Raw genomic sequence first — 24259 nt, 5'->3', positions numbered from 1 at the left:
AGTCTTACAACGCGATTGATCAAAAATGTCTTAATGACATGTCCCATGTTATTGTACAATGAGACAAAGGCTGGCTATTTCAAAATCTGTGGGGTCTCAACAATGAGGATTTTGTCTTGATTTTGACAAAAGTATGCCTCATCGAATGTGGGCTGTGTCTGAACGTGGTTCTAGCCAAAACGTGTCTTATTACTTACACCCACTCAGTTACTCATAACTCATTGTAACACGTCATATCTGTATAATGTTTGGTTAGTATGAATGATATGTTCAGTAATAGATATCCTGAAACCAAACATGGAATATTACTCTCTAAAGGAGAGGTTGGGAATGTTTTTCCCTAAAAGTGCAAGCAAAGTCCTACACTAAAATATATTAGAAATGTCCACCAGTTTTAGTGCAACTGACAACAGTGAACTGGTATGGAATGGCACCGCACATATTTCTCCAGGAGGCAAAAGCTGTCAGGTGAAAAAATGTAAAAACAGTCAACTCATAACAAACACTTTTTTTGGACTAAAGCAAAGCATCAATCATAAATGGGGCATATTGTGAATTCACAAAAACTTTACAAATGCATATTAACCCATCCAGTCAAGATGAAGTGAAAGGTAGTCATGATTCTTTCCTTTGCCATTTTTTTCATTCTTTGATGCTATTTTGAAAGCACTTGACAAGCTTGATCCGAACGTGGAACAGGTATATTTTTTTAAGTAGCCTACAACTTTTGACCCTCCACAGAAATGGATCTTTTGTTTACCATGCATAAAAGCAGTTTAATTTCAGTATTTTGTGTAAAAAGTCTGTAGAATATGCAGTGGAAACAAATGATGTTAATAAATTTTTATAAAGATAGGCATTTTATCCATGAAGTTGAAAACTGGACAGCAGTATTAAATGATGATTGAAAGAAAAAGCGTTTAAAAATTTGCTATGAGCTAAGACTACATTTTTCAATTAATGTAGTTTACTTTAGGGTATTCATGACACTCAACCATGGCGTTGTCTGCTTTCCGAATCGCTGTCACTCAAGAACTGAAAAAACTCCCAAAATTCTCCATTGGCCGGCTATGCTGTGTACCTTTATTTTGAAAGATGTGTCTTACAGTGGTGATCGCACTTGTTATTGTTTCTCATTTCCCATGTTTGAGTTACACTTAGCAAGCTAGAATAGCTGTGAGAGCAAAACATTGTTGTTTGGAAGTGTTTTGCTGAGCAATTTTTGTGTTTGAAGCGTAATTAATGAGGCATTAAAAACGGAACTGTGTTTGATTCAAGACAGTTCATGCTGGTGTATAAATATTTTTAACTTTTCGAAGTCGTCAAAAGGTTAATAACAAACATCGCTGCGTAGAAAGGAGCTGCTAGCGACCGAGCGGATTCTGTTTTAATTTGACTTGCTAGCTGCTGAAATTTGCTACCCTAGCAGTCGAAGTCAAGACACCTGGCTATGTCCATTTGACTTATTAACGAGTATCTTTTGTCAGTATACACAGTCAGTAAACTTTTGCATTTGTAAAAGCCCTTGTGTTCAACCAAAAAGTGAAATTATTTGAAAGAGTCCATCCAAAATGAGAGGGAGTTCCTCCTATGGGGATAGGGACAGAGATCGTGGACGGGACAGGGGGTAAGGCAGCTATGGTTTCAAATGTCTATAGCAAACTTACTGATATCTCGTTAGCTAGCTACTACCGTGCCGTTTTATTTTTCCTGTCACCAGTTACTTACGAAGTAGCTTATAGTATTTTACCCAAACTTGGCACCTTGAGTTTACGATTTACCATGAACTTGAAGTTATTGTGTCCTGTTGTTTGCAAACTAATCAGCGAAATCACCCTGAAAGAGGAGACACATACACAGACGAAAATAACGATTCGTTTTACGCTACAGCAAGTTATGTCCGTCAAATGGGTGTTGTCTCGTCTGCTCTTTCTGTTTGTTTACGAATTTGGAAAACCTCTGCAGTTAATATGATGGCAGAGACGCGTTTGTTGAAATGGTGGGCACTAGTGCAATAAGAAGTAGGCTATAATTGAAATGCTGCATTGGTCAGATCGTGGTGTATTTCATCTGCATTGTTGTTTTCGCTATATAGGTAGCAGTTTTGTAATGAATGCACAGGATCGTAAAGACTGAGTCGAGAAACCTGAGATATGATCCATGTTGTGATTCAGAACAGGAAAGATCCCTGATCTAAATCACATCTGAGAGGATTTTTTTTAAAAACTCTTCATACTACAGTTAATACTGTTTATGTTTTATTTACCAATATAATTTTACCCCTCTCAGCCCACGATTTGGGTCCAGTCGAGGTGGACCTCCCCCCACGAAAAAGTTCGGTAACCCAGGAGACCGACTGCGCAAGAAGAAGTGGGACCTAGATGAGCTGCCCAAGTTCGAGAAAAACTTCTATCGTGAACACCCAGAAGTTCAACGTATGAGTCAGGTAGACACATATTCTTTTGTGTATTTTGTCCCGTCCGGGTAGATTTTTCCTAAACGTGATTACTTCACTGAGTTTGCTTTGTTTGTGTCTTACTGAAGTATGACTTTATTTGCAAAAAGGTCACTTAACGCACAGCAACCGTGTATAAATGAACTGCAAACTGTTAAAAAAGCGCCAACGCATCAGTTAAAAGAGTCTTTTGCTTTCACTCATTTTACTGACGGTTGTGTATGTGTGTGTGTGTGTGTGTGTGTTTGTCACCTCAGTATGATATAGAGGATTTTCGCCGGAAAAAAGAGATCACTGTTCGGGGCTCTGGCTGCCCAAAACCTGTTATAAACTTCCACCAGGCTCAGTTCCCTCGTGAGTACAGAGATTTTAATTATACCATTCGACATATAATATGAACACCTCTCATTTTTGAACTACGATTTGTGCCTGTTTCTTACACTGGGTGCTTTGCTTGCGACCTCTAAAAGCTAGTTTTAAACAACTGTGATCAATCTGTGATTGTCAAATATGTCACTGATTTTAAGTCAGCTTCATCTTTTTGTTTTTTTTCTATTTTCCTTTGTTAAAATATGTGTTAAAAAAAACATAAACTTAAAGCCAGTAATTAACCATTGTAACTTGCCATTTCAGTGTTTAAACACCTGTAATATGATAATGTTTATTATGGCTCCACTGACAATGTGACCGATTTATGAATGTCTGTGACCCGTATGCTTTTCAGCCATTAATAAATCAGAGCAGTTAAGTCAGACCACACCCTCTCATTTCACCGTGTTCCCCGTCATTTAGAGTATGTGATGGATGTGCTGATGCAGCAGAACTTTAAGGAGCCCACTGCTATCCAGGCTCAGGGTTTCCCTCTGGCCCTCAGCGGACGGGACATGGTGGGCATCGCACAGACCGGCTCCGGAAAGACTTTGGCAGTAAGGAACTTATCCGAGGCCAGATGTTGTGGATATGTTTTGAGATTCCCAGTAACTGACTCCAGGAATTGATAAATCACATTTCACGGTCTTAATCCATTCACCTCTTTCCAACAGTATCTCCTACCTGCTATTGTGCACATCAATCACCAGCCTTACCTTGAGAGGGGAGACGGACCCATTGTAAGTATCTCGCTGAAAACGGTCAGAAAAGATTAACAAAGATTAAAAAGATTGAAAAAAGATTAACCTGTATTAAAAATCAGTTGCGTTGTAGTGATAATGCGCACTGATATTTAAAATCAATCAAATTTCAGACTCACCGATTTCTGAACAATCAGTATATTTTTGGATGTACAATACCATGTAAAAATGGGAACTTTGACAGATACAGGAAGACAAATAACTTTTATTCCCTCTGTTTGGATGTTCAAATCACTGTTCGAATCAATATTGTGAAAGTTGTAATCTTTAACCTCCATTAAGAAACTTGCTTCAGTTCTGCTTGTTTTCGCTGACACTTGGTTCTGACTTTCATCCTCGACTTGTACCTCATCATTAAAAATGATTTATTAAATATCACTTATTCAGTATAATAATTTTGCTGATAGTAGAGGAAAAATGGGTGATTAGTAGCCACTGATTACTGGTGAAGTCAGTACCTTGTCATAACACCTTTCTGTCCAAATACAAAGACAGTTTATTTTAAAATGTTAAATGACAGTTCAGAAATTCAGTTTGGACTCTGTAGAGCAAATATCAAATAACTGATTCTTCAGACACATCTATAGAACCATTGACAGATAACTGTCTCTCTGTCACACGTGAAAAGGAAGACTCTGACTGGTTTAGTGATGTAACCATGGACAGGTCAGTTGTTATAGTTTTGTTTTTGTTCTCTTGTTGTCAGTGCCTTGTCTTGGCTCCAACTCGAGAGCTGGCCCAGCAGGTCCAGCAGGTGGCGTACGATTACGGCAAATCCTCCCGCATCAAGAGCACCTGTGTTTACGGTGGAGCTCCCAAAGGGCCACAGATCAGAGACCTGGAGAGAGGTGAGCTAACTCTTGTCAGGGAGGTCACCTCAAGCAGTACCACATACACACATACTCAGAGACCCTCTCTGAACGTCATGTGTGCGTTTTATCCTAAGGCGTTGAAATCTGCATAGCCACACCCGGACGTCTCATTGACTTCCTCGAGGCGGGAAAGACCAACCTGCGGCGCTGCACCTACCTGGTCCTGGACGAGGCCGATCGCATGCTGGATATGGGGTTCGAGCCGCAGATCCGCAAGATCGTAGATCAGATCCGAGTGAGTTGGAAAACGACCGCATACAGTATATGTGACCCCTTCAGGTGGACGGCTGATTGAAAAGTGTAATGGTTTAACAGTAAAGAGTAGGTAGTGGACCAGGTTGTCTTGTGTGTCTTCAGCCTGACAGACAGACACTGATGTGGAGTGCCACGTGGCCGAAGGAGGTACGACAGCTGGCGGAGGATTTCCTGCGAGACTACGTGCAGATCAACATCGGCGCCTTGGAGCTGAGCGCCAATCATAACATCTTGCAGATAGTGGACGTCTGCATGGAGAACGAGAAAGACAACAAGTGAGGCTAATCACCACAAAAAAAGAGATGAAGTGACAGAACGAGAAACGGGTTCAGGGTGACTCATGTGTTGTGTCCCTGTTCTTCTCCTAAGGCTCATTCAGCTAATGGAAGAGATCATGGCAGAAAAGGAAAACAAGACTATCATCTTTGTCGAGACCAAGAAACGCTGCGATGAACTGACGCGTCGGATGAGACGGGATGGGTGAGTCTTAAAACTTAAACCGTCGAGACAGGGGCTAACTAATGAGATAAACTGATGGGTTTATGTGTATGTTCTTCTTTTAGCAGTAGAAGATTTACTGTATGTATATTTGTATTAGTCTGATTCAAGAAGTGCCATAAGACTGGATTTGTCCAACAGGTGGCCAGCAATGTGTATCCATGGTGACAAGAGCCAACCAGAGAGAGACTGGGTCTTAACAGGTTAGACCATGGAGATTTATAAATGAGATTTTAAACCAGATTGGCTCAGTTTAGTGATGGTCTAAAATTGCATGTTTTTTTTTAAAAAAAACTTTATGAAAAGTTGTTGGGAACTATTTGTGACCTGGTCACCTACATATAATGATTAAGTAGAGCAATTGTTTCACTGAATTGCATTTGAAATACACCTTAGTATTTCGTCTGACGCTGTTTCCTTCTCCTTTCTGTTCTTGGTTCTCCAGAGTTCCGCAGCGGCAAAGCTCCGATTCTCATCGCCACCGATGTTGCCTCTCGTGGTCTGGGTATGTCCTAGACATAATACCCACATGTGCACTGTATCTCTGTCTCTTACACAGACATACCAGTCATTTAAGTTTGTCAAAAACTGTATAGGTAAAGCATGGATAACCTTCTAATGCATTGTATATAGAGGGTAGTATTGTTTTAATATATGTCTGTATGATAAAAAAAAATTATTAGCTTTAAGGACCTATGAAGAAATAGCCAGACAATGTATGAAATACCAAGTCAAGCGAGAAGTCTGTTTTAATTCATATTTGTTTTGTTTTGTTTTGTTAATTGAGCTGTAGAGATTTATTTTGAAATGTTCTTTTTCTCCAAGTCTCCTTTGGCTTTAGACCATTGGGAGCCCGCAGCTGGACTGAGGCATAAGTAACTGATGCTTTAGTCATGGAGAAAAACCAGACAGAGCACCAGAAAACAGGGTTGTGTCTTAAATTTAGATATCTTCCTCTGTTCAGCATTAACGCCATTTCTTCCTGGGATGCCTCTTTGTAACTGAGGAGAAACCCTGGCCCTAAGCCAAAATGAAGCACAATATATGGAACCTCTGCCATTATTTGAAATAAAGCTTTATAATGGCAGTAGTTCCCTCTCAGCCCTGACCAGGGTTACAGCAGCTGTAAGAGCAGCAGGTGAAGAATAACCATCTTAGGTCTTCCTTTGGCCCTGGAGTCAGGCCATATCTTCCTCTTGAAGTTTCATCTTGCCCAAACTGGCTGGCAGGACACATTTCCAAGAGGAATTACACTCCCTATCACCCGTTTCCAGTTCCAGAACCTTCTGTACAAATCAACAATAAGCTATCACCACTTTTTATCAATAGTCTTACTCTCTATCTTACTACTGATTTTTTTTTTTCCTGTCACTCTCTCTTTCAATCGGTTTCTCTCCTTCTGTCTATAACCTCACACGTTCTTCCGTTTGACCTTTACCCTTCTCTTCTGTCCCTACATATATGTGGAAAAAAAAAAAAGATATTTGTGAGATGACACATAGAAAACAAATTGGATAAAAAGATCTCCAACCCTTCAACTGGCTAAAAGACATCGCGGAGGTTTGGCGGTTGGGCTGTGGAGGGGTTATTTACTGCCTCCTACAGTCAGCACATCCGTAATCCACCATCAGCGCCAAGCCTTAATGGTCTGTTTCTTGTTACTGTTGTAAAAACATCTTCCTTCAAATGGGGCTCCTGGGCTCACTGTTGGCTCAAATAAAGGATCTGGGGGGGTGTTGATGGACCCCCCTCCTTCCCTAGGTCCTTCATACCAAAGTCTCCTTTCGTACCAGTCTGTACCTGACCAGCGGCAGTTAGCACCCCCCCCCCCCCCCCCCCCCCCCCCCGATTTTCAACTTAGGATGTTTGTGACTTAATGAAGTCAGATGGTCGCAGATGTTTTTCTTTCTTTCTTTTTTTTTTCTTTTCCCCCCTTTTTTTTTTTTTTTTTTTTTTTTTTTTAGACCACCTGTTTCCTTTTTTTTCCCTGTGCATTTTTATGAGGTCAGAGAAAAGTTAGACCGGTGTCATTTTTGTTGTTGTTGTTGTTGTTGTTTTTTTTACTTCCTTTCATGGAGAAGTCTAAAACAGAGAAAGGTGGAAGTGGTCTGTGTCTGGGTTTTGCCAAGCTGCAGCTTACTCTGTCACTGTTCTCTCTCCCCCCTCAGGCTTTTTGAACCTCCCTAAATGGCAACCCAAGCAGGCAGTACTAAATTGATACCACGGCCGCTTTCTGCCACGTCTCCCGAGCTTTTGTGGCAAGCTTGGCTTGTTTGTAAGGATACACCTACTCCTCACCTTCACTAAAGCCGCAGAGCCCCCCCCCCCCGTTAGACTTAGATCTGGTGTATTCAGTCCTGGTCCTTCAGGGTCGGGGCAACCCTCTCCTTTTTTTTTTTTTTTTTTGGCATCGCCTGTGCACTCCATGCTGATTCGGCCGCCATGGATGCACCACTTGCTCGCACGCTGTGAACGCCCAGCGTGTCTCTGCTTAAAAAAAAAGAAAAGAAAAAAAAAAGCAAAACCGTCTTGTTGCCACGGCCCTCCAGGACTTAAAGTTAGCGCAAGAACCCAATGCGATCTGGCCCGAGGTCCTGGGGGGGTAGAGCCAGGACAGACGGAGAGAGAGAGAGAGAGAGACAGAAAGAGAGGGAGAGTTAAGAATGCTGGATCCAGTCCGGTCAACTTTGTGGAGGCCCCGCAACCCGGCGAGAGAGAGAGAACTGGAGGGGAGCCGGTTCTGCTCCCGCCCGGCGTTGCTGGGTTCACGCCAAGGGTGAAGGGGAAGGCTCTACGGCAGAGCTGACCTTACCTCTTCCTCTTTGGCCCCTCCACGTGACCGAGGACTGGTCAAGGGTGTGACTACTCATGTATATCTGCCTTAAATAGGGTAAGTACCTGTGAATGCCCCCTCCCCCCCACCCTTCACCCCCTCCACTCATTGGTATCTTAAACTAAAGTTTGCACGGTTAAAATGTACGGATAGTCCTCTGCAAGAATGCAACTCATGTTTACTGGTGTAGATTCAGGTAAACTGTTAGAGATTGTATTAACAGTTGCTTTTTTAAAAAAAAAAAAAAAAAAAAAAAAATTGGTCTGATAGCAGTCAGCTTGAGAAGAAATGGCACAGAAACAACCACCATTTGAATACGGCTAATTTACTAAGAATGTTAGTTGGTTTGTTTAGGGTTTTGTTCGCTGATGGCGATTCAAGGTATTGTGTTTCAGGAATTTTTCATGTATTTTTTTTAATCCCACTAATGCATGCAAGCCCTTCATAATGAGATGCAAGGAGACCTCCCTTTTACAGGGCCAAAACAGTGCTGTCAGAGCCCCTCTTCCTCTGTAATGAGAAACAGACTTTTTTTCAAAATGGCTCAAGGGAATGTTCAAATGACAAAACAGCTGTTGTTCACCCCAGCGTCATGTTTTTGCTGACCCGCTCTGTTTTCGTAACAATTTATCAGACCCATCCAATGTTCACAGCCTTTTCTTAATGACTGATCTTAACGTTGATACTCTCATCAAGTTTTCAGGAATTTTATCTTTTGTTTTCTTTTGAAATGTTGCCGTGGACAACTCAGATCTGTTTTTTTTCAGGATTACAGAATTGTTGACCCATTAGCAACCATTAAGTACTTTGTGTATTGCATGTCTGGTAGTTTTATTACCTCGGTTTACCCTCCTGGTGCCGGCATCTAGATTTTTTAAGACTGCAAAACATGAAAAATCAGTTGATCAGTAATTAAGGAAGATCTGTGTATTGCATCAGGCATAGAATATCTTATTGATTATTCAAAAAACCAAATTATTGTGCCAAAGGCTATAATAATAGTTCCTCCAATATTGTTTAATTATTATTTGCAAGGAGGAGAAAAATGTTGTGTTGTGAGAAATGTTGTTGTGGGCAGGTATATGTAGTGTTAACAGGTAAGTTTCATAGGAGAAACATTAAAGTTATTGACATGGATAGTATAAAGCATATGCTTCCTGCATTTGTTATGAACATGTCTGTTTTAAAGAGTCCATATAAATCAGATCTGTCTCTTATTAAGAAATATTATTACGCTCAGACCAGATATTTTAGATGAAAAACGAGTCGTTCTTAAAGATGAATTTGGTCTTGTGTCCTTGAGTACACATTCCATTCTGTTTATTTTACTTGTTGTTGTTTCCCCCCCCCCCCCCCCTCCCTTTTGAAACACGACCACGGCAATGCCTTTCCTCAACCCCTCGGCGCTTCTCGTTGACTTTCCCGTCTAACCCGAAGACGTGGAGGACGTGAAGTTCGTTATTAATTACGACTACCCCAACTCGTCAGAGGACTATGTGCACCGCATAGGCCGCACAGCTCGCAGTACCAACAAGGGCACGGCCTACACCTTTTTCACACCGGGGAACCTGCGCCAGGCCCGAGACCTGGTCCGGGTCCTGGAGGAGGCCCGACAAGCCATCAACCCCAAGCTGCTGCAGTTGGTGGACACTGGCCGTAGCGGAGGAGGGGGTAAGAGCAGAGAGGGTGTGGATGTCTTTCAAAAAAAACCCCCCCAAACATTCTGATGTGTGTTAAAATCTACTTTTGGGTAGAAGTGAATACATATATTATGTAGACAATGAGTCAGACCTTCAATTACTGTGCACACCATATCTGGAAGGCAGTTTTAACATTTGACATTAGTGAGGGTAATCTCAAAATAAGCTGCCTGTAATTGCCTTTGATTTCAAGTCATCCTCAAAGCTTGCCCTTTGCTTCCCCTCAGGCGGCAGGATGCGTTACCGTGGAAGCGGTTCCGGCTCCAACAACCCCAACCTGATGTACCAGGACGAGTGCGACCGTCGCATGCGCTCTGTGGGCGGGGGTTCCAAGGACAGCCGAAGCAGCAACTACAGCCGCGACGGGCGGTCAGGTGGGGGCAGCCGGGACAATGACAGGTCTTCCTCCTCCTCCTCTTCTTCCTACAGGGACCGTAGCAGGGACGGGCGGAACAGCTACAACTCCGGAACGTCCTACAGCGGCGGAGGCGGAGGCGGCGACCAGTACCAGAGTTACGGCGGGAGCGGTGGAGGCCAGTACAACTCAAGGGGCGGAGGCTCACAGGCCGGTGGGGGTAGCAGTGGGGGTGGTGGTGGCCAGGACCAGTCTGGTCCACCGCAGGTGCCTTTTGGTCAGCCCCCTCCACCTCCACCCCAGCCTGGGTCGGGACCCCAGCCCCTGATGGCTCAGCAGTTTCCGCCACCTCCTCAACCCATGATGGGGTTCATGGGTCAGGGTCCCTTCCCATTCGCTCCGCCACCCCCACCTCCGCCTCCACCCAGAAAGTAAAACTGAGACTTGTAAGTCATCAATGTTTCACAGTTGTAATCTGCCCTGTTTTCTCCTCCCACAAACGTGCTCAGTTTTTTTAAAATACATTCTTTTGCTCAGAATCTGTTTCTTGTAAACCGATCTTTCCTCCCGTTGAGGGTGGTACACAGCATTTGACATTCTGAGCAAGCCAGCAGTCAGTGGACTGAGGAGGTAAGGGCTACTATTTTTATTTTATTTTTTTTGTCTTTTTTTTTTTTTTTTTTCTAAGAGTTAATGATCTGTTTGTGTGTTTGTATTCTAGGCATTTAGGTGCTTTATCTGGCTGTGCTTAAAATTTGTCATCCCTCTCAAACTGAAGTATTAAGGATGACCATTGAGATGTTTTAAGCCGTCCTGGTATATTAAAACTGTGACGATTTGGGGTTTGTTTTTTTTTTAGTTAGTGGGTGTGCACCTGTAAAAAACCTAAAACAAAAATGTGGTCACAGCTCCACTGATACACAGAATTCACATTCTAGTGCATGCTGTTTCACGTTCACACATTTACCTTCAATAGCTTAAATATCTTTTTGTAAAGATCTGTCTTGTATTGCCCTGTTGGCGTTTTTCAAAGGTGCATTTTTTGTTAGTTTGTATTTTCTCAGCAGTAGATCAACAGTGTGTCAAAAAAAAAAAAAAAGGGAGAATCTTGATTTTTATACAGATTTAAACTTGATTTGTTTTTTAGTGGTGAGATTTTGTTTAGCTGATGAATTTATACATGTACGGATGATAAAACATCAGTATACAGAAGTGGGTAGTTCTCTCAGTCTTTGACTGCCTAATTTCTGATTGCTGGGAATCAGCGTATGAAGTAATTGTGTAATTGAGCATTTTCAGTAGTTTGCATATCAGTGTTCGGAGCACTCTTTGGCTTTGTTTGTGGTACCGTTATAACTAGATCACAATGAAATTTCCCTTCCCTATGTCTGACAACAGTCATTTGTTGCAAAGATATTTCTCCTTTCAGTATGTGTTCTTGTTTTATACGCTGCTTTTGTTTCACAGGTTTAAATAAAGATTTTTAGTCCACATTGTCCTTGACTCAGACTTTGTTATTATATTAGCATCATTGACTCAGTGTAACCAAAAGTGGAATCATGCTGCATTATACTGTAAAAACAAGAGCTTTTGATACTGTTCATATGATCATATCATAATTAAAGCATCTTACAGTCATCATTAAGCACAGTTGTATTTTGCTGGGTTGGAGGCAAAATGGGGCACTTTGATAGGTTATAAACTGGGGCTGTGCGATATGACGATATATATCGTGTGACGATAGACTTTTTTCTATCGGTTCATATTATGCTCTATTGTTTCTTTCGTTGTGTCGCAAATCACACTATTTACGGCAATATTTTTCGTCATTTTGATGACGCTTTGTGTTCCTCCACACTGCATGGATGCAGGCAGGATATTTGCATGAAGGCAACATAAACAGAGAGGAGAGTGAACATGACACAAAATGGGATACTTCCAAACAGGAGAAGCCTACATACCTATATCGGGATATGAGATTTTGGTCATATCGCACTGCCCCATAATAAACCTATGAACTTTGATAGGTTAGAAATCCTGAACATACAGCAGAGACACCAATAGATTAGGACTGAAAAAGCAAATAAGACCCACAAGAATCACACAAATCTATTTTAAATCCCCAAGAAAAAGAATAACTTTATTTCCCTTAAATACATATTTGCACTACATTCTCCTCCATATTTATTTGCTCTTTGTTTCTCTCTGTTTTTTTTTTTGTTTGTATTTTTTTTTTATTTGGCAATGTACATAACTGTAATACCGATTCTATTTACAATCAGAATCAAGTGGAAAAAGGGGGTGTGTGGAAAGGGGGGGTGGGGCTGGAATGTGGAAGGAAAGCTGCAGTATGACATGAGATGCAACTTGACTTAACAGGTGCAGTCAAATCCCATTCACTTTCACTATTTCAGAGGCACAACTATTTCTAGAATGACGGTATAGTTTTCATATTATCCATAATGCTAGGATTTTGTGGTGAAGAAACTGATTTGATCTAATGCCATGTCTAATTCAGGAACTGCCAGATCGAAAAAAAAAAAAAAAAACCCCAAACATGTTTTGATTGCGAACAAAGTCAATTGAAACAGAACATGAGAACATTGAAATCACTCAACGTTTCACCAGCATTTTCTCTGGCCCCTTTGAGATGGAGGACCCGAAACAAGCTGAAAAAAAATCTCCTAGATTAGTGAAAGCTGTTGACAAACTCCCCTACAGAACAACAACACAAAAACAAAAACAAACAAAAAAAAAGAACACATATATACATGATAGCATAAAAAAAAACAAACAAACAGAACAAACATAAAACGTGTCAGATTAGGCACATATGGCAGATTTTTAAACAAGACTTCAGCATTGATGTTTCCTTTGCACACTCCTCCAGCTGGACACGGGAAGAGTCAGAAAACAGGGAGGGGGGGGGAGGGGGAAGGGGGGGCAAAAACGCTGGTGATAACGTGCAAATGATTGAGAACTGTGTGTGCACTAATCAAAGTTGGTGCTTGAATTTGAAAACGGGGGTCGGCTCGTTCCGGGGCGGCGCGTCGGTGCCGTATGTTGACCGCTGATTTGGTCGGAGATCGGAAGCATGCAGCTCAACACACGGTGAACAAACGTCAAATCAATAACGGTATGTTCAAAAGGAAGTGTGCAACGAGAGTGAGTGACACACACAAAAACAGAAACACCTGAACGTGATATGCTAATCATGAGGAAACTGAAAAAGAGGGCGGGGGGTTTGACCAAACTTCCCTCGCGAGGGACCAATCAGATACATTTTTTAAATCACAGTTTAGACCCCATCCATCCATCCATCCATGCATCCAGCCATCATCAGAACACATAACTCATATCTATCTGATCCCATACTTCTCTCTGCATTATGACATCACAAGGGAGTTATTTATGGAGAACTAACACACACACACACACACAGCGCTTTTCTGTTTTAAAAAGGCATGTGTCATTGACTGTTCCACAAAATGAAGTAGAATACAGTAAGTAAAGCAGAGGGAAGATGGGTGTAGAACCATCCTCAGAATGAAACAAACAAACGGAAAAACACTTCATTTCAGTCTACACAGAAGGAAAGAGAGAGTCGAGATGACAGCATGGAGATTTGTGGATCTAAGGGCAGGACCACTGACATAATGAGACGGTTAACGCCATTGGGCGAGACAAACAGGAAACTGCGGGGTTAATGGTGGGCGGGGGAAATGAGTCCGTCCCCTCTAAAGGTTCCCCCAGTTCTCTGGAGGTGGGAACTGCTCTACGTCTCCACTTTCGTCGTACGATTCTTCTCCTAAATCAAACGTGAGCTTGTATTTCAGCCGTACCTTCTCCTTCACAAACAAAGCACAGAGGACAAAAAGAGAACAACAGAACATTATCACCATCTTCATCACCATCATCATCATCATCATCATCGTCATACACACAATGCTTCACACATTTAAAATATTATCGCTATAAATGAAAATAGGACATTTGCCAGGATGTGTTTCTTGTTACTGAACCAACTCAGTAATCATTTGAGTTTTCGGTACATGTTACAGCATGTGTGTGTGTGAGTGTGAGTGTGTGTGTGTTACCTTGTGTGGGTTGGCCAGTAGCAGCACCTGTGTGACAGCAGCAGGTGGAAGGATGGGGTTAAAGGCAGGGAGCTCTGTGCCTGATGGAGGCTGAAGCTTTACTTTCATGGTCTGCACAGATGAAAAGCACAAGGAGATGTTTCAGTGTTAAAAATCCAGACAGATAAAAAAGAAATAAATAAAAGGCCATCGTTTCTTTGTAACCTTGTTGAAAAGGTAGAGAAGAGAGGGATAAATTCACAAAATGAATTTAAAAAGTTTCAGTAGCTCACATGTAAAATGTACATCCTCTGTATGATCTTAAAAGGCTAGTGAGACAGATTTGGAAACCTTATAAAAAAATTAAAACGAATAAAGGTTATATGAGTTGCACTGGCTGTGATCACACCTTGGGAACAGCAGCCTGAAAACGGATGTTGATGACTGGGGTCGGCGCAGAAGACAGCATCGAGATTATCACCACAAGCACGTCGGGGCGAGAGGGAGGGGAATCCCGCGCGAAGTGAAACAGCACCCGCAAACTGTGTTTGTCAAAGATCGTCACTGGCAACAGGCTGCCTGCAGGTCAGATAGACACAGAAAGATAACCATATCAAGTCTGCTTAACAAATATTTAAACATGCAGATCAGTTACACTGGTACTTCCACATCACCCTCTCTCTAGTTCCACACTGTTCAAATAAGCACTACAAACTTCTCTTTGCCGGTAACCAACATTAAACACAGCCTTCAATGAAGACGACATCCATGGTAGTGAGGCTATTTGCTCTGATTCAGCGGTTTAGTGAGGCAAGTAATGGAAAAAAACCTTCACTTAGAAATCAAACTCATAAAATCTTACTAGGTCTGATGGATTCGAGAGGCACAGTCATGTTAGCCAAGGAGATCTCGTCTTGAGGAGGAGTGGAGACAGTCGTAGCTAGAGAGGGAGCTCCAAGGCTGGGCTGTGAGTTTAGGAGAGCGTTTGGCTGCTCTGAAGACAAAGTCAGAACGGGGCTTGGTGTTGTGGTGGGGTTGGTGGAGGACTTCGTCTGGAGATCTCTTAGGGTTGGTCTAGACTGAGGCTGTAATTTGTCCCTGTAAACAGACAGTTTAAGTTTAAACTTAGTTCCTTTCTCTCTCTTGCGCTACGTTATCAGTATGAACCGATTTGTCAGTTTACGTAAGCGCGTAACTAAGACAATGCAAAACATACCTTTGGAATGTAGAGAAAGTTTAAAACTACAGCCATAAACTGTACTTCCCACATTCTGTTTTATGGATCTGTTTAGAGAATATAGTATTCAGAAGCGCTGCTAGCCAATCACCTGGAAACTGCCATTACTATGCAGTCACCTGACTGAAATAAAGGCTGTTATGTCATAACTAGTCCTTAGCTCTAACTCAAGAGGTCAGTATGATATGTTACACTCAGTAACCTCAGACGATCAGGGGTTTTTCATCTAAACTGAAGTGAATGCATTACCATTTGACCTGCTGGCTCTCGGGCGGGAGTGACTGTTGCAGTAGTGTCTTGCCCAGCAGATCCAGCTCGTCCAGAGCCTTGGTGGGGGGCGGAGGTTGATTGGCGGGTGCCGGGGAGGCCGCTGTAACTGCTGGTAACAGGACCGCAGAGGGGACAGCCGGGGCGGGCGTGTCGGCAGTGTCTGAGGACTGAATGCCAGACAGTACTCGCAGTTAGGGCAACGATCACGTCGTTCATCCAGACGCAATGCAAAAATCTAATCAGGCGCTGGACAGACATGGGGGTGAGGGGATGGGGGGGGGGGGGGGGGGGGGGGGGGGGGGGCTCTTTTTTTTGGAGGAGGATCCAATGAATGAACGCATTGTGCTGTGGTTAATGAATGTTTAGCTGTAATGTGTCCTGAAGCCTGGGTATGAGCCCTCATCCGTCTCTCACAGACCTGAAACGAGTTCCATGTGGTGGCGTCGCCAGACTGAGAAGCCACGTTAGAACCAGGTGTGACATCAGTAAGACCTACAATAAAGCAAAAACAAACAAACAAACAAACATTCAAATACTGCCATGGACAAATACTCAGTACTAAGGCAATACAGTTCTCTCCGTGTCCGTTCGCGGTTCTTACCAAGTGACATCAGCTCGTCATCCAGTAGACTTATTCCTACTTCTTGTGAAGGAGTGGGTTGTGAAGGGAATTCTGGGAATGATGGAACTGATGGGGAGGTATCCAATCCCGTCAGGTCCAGCAGTGCTGTGCTGCCCCCTGAGAGCCAGAGGAAAAACGCATCAATCAATCAGGAACATTAGGACAAAGTACTTTGCAAACAATGAATTAGGTGGCATGCGAGCCAAACTAATATTCATAAACAGTACCACTATCGAGCATGCCGTGCTGAGTAATGGAGTTGCCAAAAAAAATCGTTTGGCAGTTGCAATGAGGCAATTTAATTAAAACCTCTATACAAAAAGCCATATTCATAAATAAGCAGATTACATTTGTGAGGGGCTGCTGATATAGTAACCGGTTATATAATGAATTTTAGCTGTGTTCCGCCTTGTTATTCTGACCTGTGATGACACTGGTGCTACTGTCTCCATTCACCACTTCTCCCTTCACCATCTGTCTGTACAAGTTGATGACCTGTGTCAAGCTGTCATTGGCCTGCAGGATCTCAGCTACCAAGGGGAAAAAAAAAAAAAAAAAACATGGTTAGGAAGACAGTCACAAGTACTGCTGAAGTCCCCGCCCCCACCTTGACATTAAAGTCAGTCAAGTCTAGGTGAGTGGGGCTAACATACACAGTTTTTCCATCAGGCTGGATGCCAGTAACTCATTTTTCCTCACTAAAAACCGATTAGCATTGTTGGCCTACGTAACACTCTTGGATCAGAACGCTATTTCTCTGACTCTGTATACGCGACTATACAGGGACCGCTGCTGTGTGTGTGTGAGAGGGGGGGCAGAGTGACCCTAAGCTGGCACAACTGCCCAGGGACGACTGCCAAAATCGTGTTCCCGCAGAAAGTCAGCCGCAGTTGGTGAGAGTGGCAAAGCAGACAGCTGAATTGTAAATCCCCAAATGTAGGACACGCTGCCACCGCACCGTTGGCTGCCCCTTAACCGGCTGTCACATTCAGGAACCTATCACAGGACTCTCCACCACGTACAATCATTTGGAGTCTTTTGCTGAGATTTGTAAGCAATCTCGCTGAGCCTTATGTAATATTTATGAAATCAAGAACCGTTGATAAGCTCTCTCGCAAACGGCTTTCGGTTATCGTCCGACCACAGCGTGGCAATGAAGGGGATAGATAGAAACAATCAAGAACCACCAAAAACCTCACACAGAGAAAAATACCATGATTCCACGAAGCATAACAGACAACAACACTCTGTTCAGACTCACCTAAAGCTTCATCGTTGTCTTCTGTGTCACTGGCCAGTCTGAACAACGTGGGCCTCATCTTCTCACAACGCTGATAAAGATCCTACAAACACCGGCAAACACACCATTAAAAATTAAACAAAAGTCTCCACCCAAACATATAACACGAGGCACATGAGATAGCACTGATGAATATAATCTGCAGCTTAGACAAACGTTTGTTCAAAATCTCAAAAGCCAGACCATCTACATCACCCACGCCAGCGGCCATCCGCATGCACATCGCCGTGACAACAGGCGCCAAGGGAGCAACGTAATCCTTCCGTAAGCTCTCTCTACACCTGGGTTTGAGCGCTCCTTTTGAGCGGATGTCTTTAGACTTAGAGGTGTTGGTGTCAGCATCTGCAGCACACACCTTAATGAGCTCCTCGTTGCTTTGGGAGGTGCTGTCCTTGCTGTAGTCGTTTAGGAGCTGTGTCAGCAGGCCTACGCTCTCCTTCACCTCCTGAATGGCGTTGACACGCTTCGACACCTTCTCCATTCTCTTCTGGTCCTGAAACACACGCCGACATTTCAGAGGGATCCGTTCGACTGTGGGTGATTTCACGGCAAACTGAAATTTTGAATATTTTACGCCTGCTCACCTGTCAACACACATTTTCACTTATTTTTTTTATTCTAACAGCAGTCTGTATCCATCATTCTGAAGTACTGCTTACACCGCATGTTTATGGTCAGTCACAATGTTAAAACACGGATAAAATGTTTTATAAATGGAAGTAAACACAGTAAATCTGAGAAACCACATTACGGAGAGTGCCTGGCAGTGACAATGAGAACAGACTAGGAGACCTGTCCGTAATCCGATACAAACAATACCCTGGACAAATTCACATAGACCACACACACACACACACACACACTCACACACACTCCGAGACTGACTCACCTCCTGAACCATTTCCTTGATGAGTTTGTTTGCTGCTCTCAGGTCCTCAGGGTGAGTGCTATTCAGGAGCCGAGACAGCATCTGCACAAAGGTAGGACAGGAGGAAATGAGGAGGAAGGAAATACACAGAAATAGGGTTTTCATTCACAACAGCTCCAGCTACTTTACCGACGGCTGCCACTTCCTGGCAAAGCAGACTATATTGAATATATATATATGTATGTATATGGGAATACAACAACAATAGGAATTTAGAATGATATGAGATGTGTATAGACTGCTGCTGGATATGTAAATCTGAACCGACAATAACCGAATCTGAACCGACAAGAGCATTCATCAATACATTTACGTTAACCGGTCTATAAGGCCTTGCGAGATTTCAAAGGCCTGTAAGGGATATAACGAGTTAGTTGGTGGTGACTTGTATTGCAAAACATCAACTTTACATCCTAATGCTATTAATATCCGTCGTGTTAACAACTTCCATTCCCTCCTCTTTTACCTTGGACTTCTCCTCATCTTCAAATATGGCGTTTTTGGGTCTGGGTGGGGGTGGTGGGAGAGGTTTGTCATCAGGAAGGGAGGGGTCCTGTTTCACAATGCCTGAAACAGGAAAATGCAATTCCATCCACCAGTTAGAGGTTAATATTTTATGCACTGTATGTATGGCAGAGGAAGGTTTTTTTTTTCTAGAATATTCTCCCAGTCTCTCAAGCTATTCTTCTATTCTTCTTCTGCTATCCTTCTATTGCAAAAGCACATTTACACTAAGTGACCTATTACAGATTGCACTGATTCTCTTAATCATTTTTCAGTTTAAGATCACTGAAATTGTCATGCACTCAAAACATCCAGTTTGACTGTAATCATAATTTCAGCAAAACCATCTCCATTACAATCACAATTTCAGAAATTTCAAATGTTACAAGGGCAAGTTATAGACATAAGAATCTGTTTTACTAATTAATACCTTGTTTCTTGAGCATCTGATAAGCATCTGAGATCTTGGTCTCTTCTGGTAGACTAACAGTCCAGCTGTACATGACTTCCAGAACCTTCTTCTTCACTGCCTCTGGGGCCCGAGAACCCAGATACTGTAGCCAACATTGAAAAACTGAGTTACTTAAGGATGGAACAAATTTTTAGACTCAACTTCAACACTTTAATATCTTAATGACAACTATAAACTCTCTCCTATGTCTTTATTGAATAAATATTCCAGTGCCTCCAATAAATAATCAAAGCTCTGTTGTACTACTGGAATTACATTTATACATAAAATCATTAAAAAAATATAATATATATATGTGTGTGTGTGTGCGTGCATATGTATATAAAAATACACAAAGAGAATTTACATAGGTTGTGCACCATCTTGAAATCAAAATTTACAACCTGAGGAAGTCCAAAGCCTGTACCTTAGGAGAAACCACTTTGATGAGCTCATTGAGGAAGCGGAATTTGCCGACTTCGCTGTGGAACCTCTTTCCACAGTTTTTCATGCATGTCTCAAGGACCTGATCAAACGGTGAGAATACTGTTAATGTGACAGAACGGCCTTCCCAAGACAACGCTCAATGTTTTCTCATTAAGCTACATTTAATTACAGTAGACTTCCTTTGCTGTAGAGGGAAAGCTTAGGCTAATACCACAGCTTAATCCCAGAAAGGATTAATAAAAAGAGGGTATAATACAATCCAGTCAGTAAAGGTCATGACTTTAAGAGGAGTAAATTCTGCTCTTCTCTTCCCAGAGAGATCTTGACAATAATAATGCAGGCAGATAACTGAACTGACACACACACACACTTAAAGCAGGGGAAACAGCTGAGGTACTCCCATAGTGTCTTTAATGTAAACATGTTTGAATCACACCCTCTCCAAATAACTTGGAGGTTAACAAATACAAACAATAGGAAGAGGACTCCATTGATATTGTTCTATTCCAGCAAGGCTTCAAGGGGTTATGAATAGGCATGACAAAATAGCTTCATAATATCTTACTGTAAGTGCTTGCATGGCCTCCCATTCTTGAGGCGACTGGATCTTGTGAGCCAGGAGTCTGGTAGCCAGTTGAGGACTGCAGAAAAAAAACCCATTGCAAGTCACAAAGAGATAAGGAGGAAAGACCAGACTGTCAGGTACTTCCTCTCATAAAAGCCAAGCTAGTCCAGTGAGAGTTCAAATATCCCACAGCTACATACCCAGAAGAATGTAAACTATATGTATGGCATGCACAACAGGAAGTCTTCAGAATAACTTATATACAGAGAGGCAAAGGTTAAATGCCTTAGAAGGGCCTACAATTCAGTTTGTACTTCAAAGTCAACTATAATGGCTCTTCTAACACTATGACGTGCCAGTCTGTGACGAGGAAACTTCTGGTCTGCAAAACCCCATGCTGCAACAGTCAAATTATGCTTCTGTCACTCACCAGGTGAAAACAGTAACATTTTATTCAGGAATTCTAGAATGTTAGGCAAGTTCTCGTGGCTGAGAATGCTTAACATTCTAGAATCTTGAATAAAGTGTTACTATTTTCAACTGGTGAGTGACAGAAGCACCAGGCATAATTTGACCGATGCAGCAGGGGGTTTTGTGGGCCGGCAGTTACTATTGTTACTATTTTCAAAGCAAGAAGTCAAGGGAGTGGGGACCTGGCAGTTTCCTTGCTCCGCCCCAGTGCTGGACCGCAGCTTGGAGTTTGAGAAATGATGAACTATAATATAGCATGCCTCTTAGTGTAACAGTACAATATCAGAGATGTCTTACTTGGCTGACAAGGTATTCACTTAGAGTTTTGACTCACCCCTCAGGCTCATTGCTCAGCAGTTCACAGAAAGCCTTAACATTGTCCCAGTCAATCTCTCGATTCAGAGGGTTTGTTGCTTTGTCTGAAGTCAAAACAAATGATTTGAACATATAATGAATGAGATGATAAAAGGGTAATAGCACAGTCTTTAATTCAATGTGAACACAGAAAAGGAAAAATAAATTCATATATCCAACTGGAGAGGGAATATCAAAACATATTTTTATGACCAGAGCAATTCCATACATCTGTGCTTGGTGCAGAAGCAATAACAATCTGTAATGCAAAAGCTAGTTGCTTAGACTTACACCTCATCTGTTCTCATGTATTGTAGTGCAGTCACTTTCCACAGTAGTGGGACATGTTTTATTGATGCTTTTTCCCTTCATGCTCAATTCAAGAGACCTGACTTGAAGTGCAATATTAATCGATTTCATCAGGTCTATCACTGTATGCGTATTGAATGAGTTGCATGAGCACATGAAATTTTACCGCTTCTTGAGGAATCTTTGCTACACGTAGCCTGCACTACAGCACTTTTATTGATTGACTGATTGATCGATATTTCAAACTTTATATTGCAATATTATGATTATGGCTGTAACAAAGAAAATGAATTCAAATGCCAAGTAAGACTAACTTACTTGCTTACTAACACCAAGAAATAACTAGTTGTCAGGTGCTGGTTGTCATGCAGAATGTTACGAGAACTTAAAAACTAGCTAAACCGAATAACGCAATCCAGAAACCACCATCATCCCGTCGCTATTTCTGACAACATGACTGTCACGCTTTTAATGGAAAAAACCAGCGACAAGCACTCTAAGAGAAGTATTTTAGGGGAAACGAAGCTTGGTAACTATGAATCACCCCATTCAGACATATTTGACTATGTTTTGCTGGATAGGCAGGTTTCCATGAACAAAATCGACAAAAGTGCTATTATTAGTATTATCGTGCGCATTAAGTTATGAATGTGTCCATAAATTCACTGCTAAAGTTCATTTAAAAATTACGACAAAAGCAGAGCTTGGGGAAACAAACAAGCGTCCTCGCTAGCTGACGTTGACAAATGTTAGCTTAGCATATCAAGTTAAGCTAACCTAACTAGCCACAAGTGACTCCTCCCTATTTGCTTATACTGTCACAGAAGCCAGGTTAGCTAACTAGCCAGCAAACAGCCTAGCTTTCATTGTGACCATCTGTCATCACTAAATCATCCGTGTAGCAGTACGCGCGCGTTGACATCGCCAGAATACAACCTGACACATTAACTTATTGGTCAGTTGTTTATGTTTTATATCAACAAATCATTTGGATCATAGGTTTGTTCAGACTCTAGCATGGCTATCATGTATCACCAGTCCCTGCTAGAACACTAGCAACGATGGATTGCACTTTAGGTTAGCCTCAACATTTCGGAGAATGTAATATTTATTCTGCACCAAAAACAACGTGATATAACACCTTTTACAAGTGAAACACATGACTTTCAAACACTTTCATATTTTCAGGATGTCATGGAAAATTTATGAACTCTGCAGGACTCACTGATGCGAGACTCCAAGCTCTCCTCGTCAGGCGGAGCCGCCATCTTTCGGGATTCCTCGAGCTGTGATGACCAATGTCTCGCGATACACATGTTGTCCTCGGATCTACGCAATATTGCCGACGTCTCGACATCATCCATCTTTAAAAACTCATCATTGTTAATTTCGTAAATTTGTCCGCGTGACGCTCTACACGAGGGTTCTGAATCTGTTATATACTAAACAGAAAATACTTTTTAATAATATTGCTTGTCCTTGCATTGGTCAGTGATTAATCACTTGGGGCCTAAATGACTGCTTTTGCAACGTGATACAAACTTGCATTTCTTTTTTTATGCATGTATTCATCAGTGGTGGTGCTCACACAAGGCCGTCTGTTTTGTATGGACACAGCACAAGAAATTAACAAAAAAGAAAAAAAAAGTCATCCTTACCAAGTTCACTTGGTGTCAGAAAAGAAATGGCGGAAGATGCTATAGCAGTGGACAAATATTGTAGGGGACACAAACAACATTTTAAACTGTAAATTTATCCCCACATTTTATTGTGAATATCAGTATATATTAAGTAAGCCTCTAAAATAACTCCCAATAAAGTCAGGAAATTTGTCTCCCTGTGATGGATGCATTTCTAGCAGCAGCCGCTGGGGGAAAGTAGACTTGTTCTGCAAGCCGCTGGCTAAATGCCCATCCTTAGGTCTTATGCATGTTAGTGCAGTCAAAGTAGGTTGGGTTGGCGTGGTGTATCATCATGATGACTATATCATCCCGACAAAGGCTCAACTTTAGTCTCTCAGTGTGGATTGCTGTTTTACGTCGTAGTCGCTGTTTCTGAGTATTTCGACCCACCACGGACACTTTTAATCGGCGATTCTTTGGAGGAAGAAGTAACGGCAAACTGGAACTAGTTACCATTTAAGAAACATCTGATATTCCGTGTGCCCTCTGTCTACAAGCTGCTCCAAATCAAACTGGGAATCCGGATTGAAGTAACTCTTAACTCGGAGATTTATGAATTACAGCGGAGAGACATATGTTTACCATGTGGTGTATCTACACTGACTACTCGTTTGCTAACGTTAACGTTGTAGGGAGCGTTGTAATGAAATGTTCAACTGGATGTAACACAGAATGAGCAGTTGCCTGTATGAACTACTGTAGATAGCTAGCTAGATAAGTAGCTAACGTTAGCTGGATGCGCTGAAGTCATAAACCGTATTCATATCGCACGTCATATTTGCGTTGACCATAAGAACATTTTTTCATGTCCTGAAGGCCGACTTTCTGCAGGTTTATTATTTTTTTTTTTAACTGTAATTCGTTACTGTGCCGATAGTCAGGCGTAAAGTCAGAAGAGGTTAGCTAGCTAAACCCAGGGTCATCCCCTGGAAGGGTAACGTTGAG

At 42.1% G+C, this 24259-nt stretch overlaps 2 protein-coding genes across 7 annotated transcripts; one reads left to right on the top strand and one right to left on the bottom strand.

Moving 5' to 3' along the window:
* Nucleotides 1-1218: 1218 nt before the first annotated feature.
* On the top strand, nt 1219-10980 carry ddx17 (DEAD-box helicase 17). Of its 3 annotated transcripts, XM_030781126.1 has the most exons (14): nt 1219-1627; nt 1891-1893; nt 2290-2446; nt 2713-2809; nt 3248-3381; nt 3499-3564; nt 4292-4433; nt 4532-4692; nt 4815-4987; nt 5082-5192; nt 5352-5413; nt 5656-5715; nt 9481-9714; nt 9971-10980. In XM_030781126.1, exons 1-14 carry the CDS (start codon nt 1572-1574, stop codon nt 10531-10533), a joined length of 2019 nt encoding a protein of 672 aa, XP_030636986.1. In that variant the 5' UTR covers nt 1219-1571; the 3' UTR covers nt 10534-10980. The 3 variants fall into 3 exon arrangements, with proteins under 3 accessions (XP_030636986.1, XP_030636984.1, XP_030636985.1); XM_030781124.1 differs by lacking the exon at nt 1891-1893; XM_030781125.1 differs by lacking the exon at nt 1891-1893 and having other exon boundaries at nt 9481-9720.
* Nucleotides 10981-13486: 2506 nt separating this feature from the next.
* Nucleotides 13487-22901, bottom strand: gga1 (golgi-associated, gamma adaptin ear containing, ARF binding protein 1). Of its 4 annotated transcripts, none has more exons than XM_030781565.1 (17): nt 22858-22901; nt 21304-21388; nt 20468-20574; nt 19914-20026; nt 19466-19589; nt 18998-19098; nt 18493-18573; nt 17959-18096; nt 17565-17646; nt 16726-16833; nt 16283-16420; nt 16100-16173; nt 15661-15848; nt 15037-15272; nt 14584-14753; nt 14196-14306; nt 13487-13946 (listed from the first exon to the last, which is right to left on the bottom strand). In XM_030781565.1, exons 1-17 carry the CDS (start codon nt 22898-22900, stop codon nt 13836-13838), a joined length of 2010 nt encoding a protein of 669 aa, XP_030637425.1. In that variant the 5' UTR covers nt 22901; the 3' UTR covers nt 13487-13835. The 4 variants fall into 4 exon arrangements, with proteins under 4 accessions (XP_030637425.1, XP_030637426.1, XP_030637427.1 ...); XM_030781566.1 differs by having other exon boundaries at nt 19914-20012; nt 20499-20574; XM_030781567.1 differs by having other exon boundaries at nt 15673-15848; nt 19914-20012; nt 20499-20574.
* Between the last annotated feature and the right edge of the window lie 1358 nt (nt 22902-24259).

This window comes from Chanos chanos, chromosome 8, assembly GCF_902362185.1.
Source record: "Chanos chanos chromosome 8, fChaCha1.1, whole genome shotgun sequence".
NCBI classification, from domain to species: domain Eukaryota; kingdom Metazoa; phylum Chordata; class Actinopteri; order Gonorynchiformes; family Chanidae; genus Chanos; species Chanos chanos.
Note: the sequence above shows the minus strand (reverse complement) of the source record. Positions and strands in the feature narration are given on the sequence as shown.

What these genes read in the sequence shown, in the direction of transcription:
- gga1 (XM_030781565.1), bottom strand. Translation starts at nt 22,900, where the DNA reads ATGGCGGCTCCGCCTGACGAGGAGAGCTTGGAGTCTCGCATCA. An exon ending in TGAAGCTATTTTGTCATGCC is followed by an intron (nt 20,027 to 20,467) that starts TATTCATAACCC and finishes TAACAGTATTCT; the next exon opens with CACCGTTTGATCAGGTCCTT. An exon ending in TAGCACCAGTGTCATCACAG is followed by an intron (nt 16,421 to 16,725) that starts GTCAGAATAACA and finishes TCTGGCTCTCAG; the next exon opens with GGGGCAGCACAGCACTGCTG.
- ddx17 (XM_030781125.1), top strand. Translation starts at nt 1,572, where the DNA reads ATGAGAGGGAGTTCCTCCTATGGGGATAGGGACAGAGATCGTGGACGG. An exon ending in AGAGGGGAGACGGACCCATT is followed by an intron (nt 3,565 to 4,291) that starts GTAAGTATCTCG and finishes TCTTGTTGTCAG; the next exon opens with TGCCTTGTCTTGGCTCCAAC. An exon ending in TAGCGGAGGAGGGGGTAAGA is followed by an intron (nt 9,721 to 9,970) that starts GCAGAGAGGGTG and finishes GCTTCCCCTCAG; the next exon opens with GCGGCAGGATGCGTTACCGT.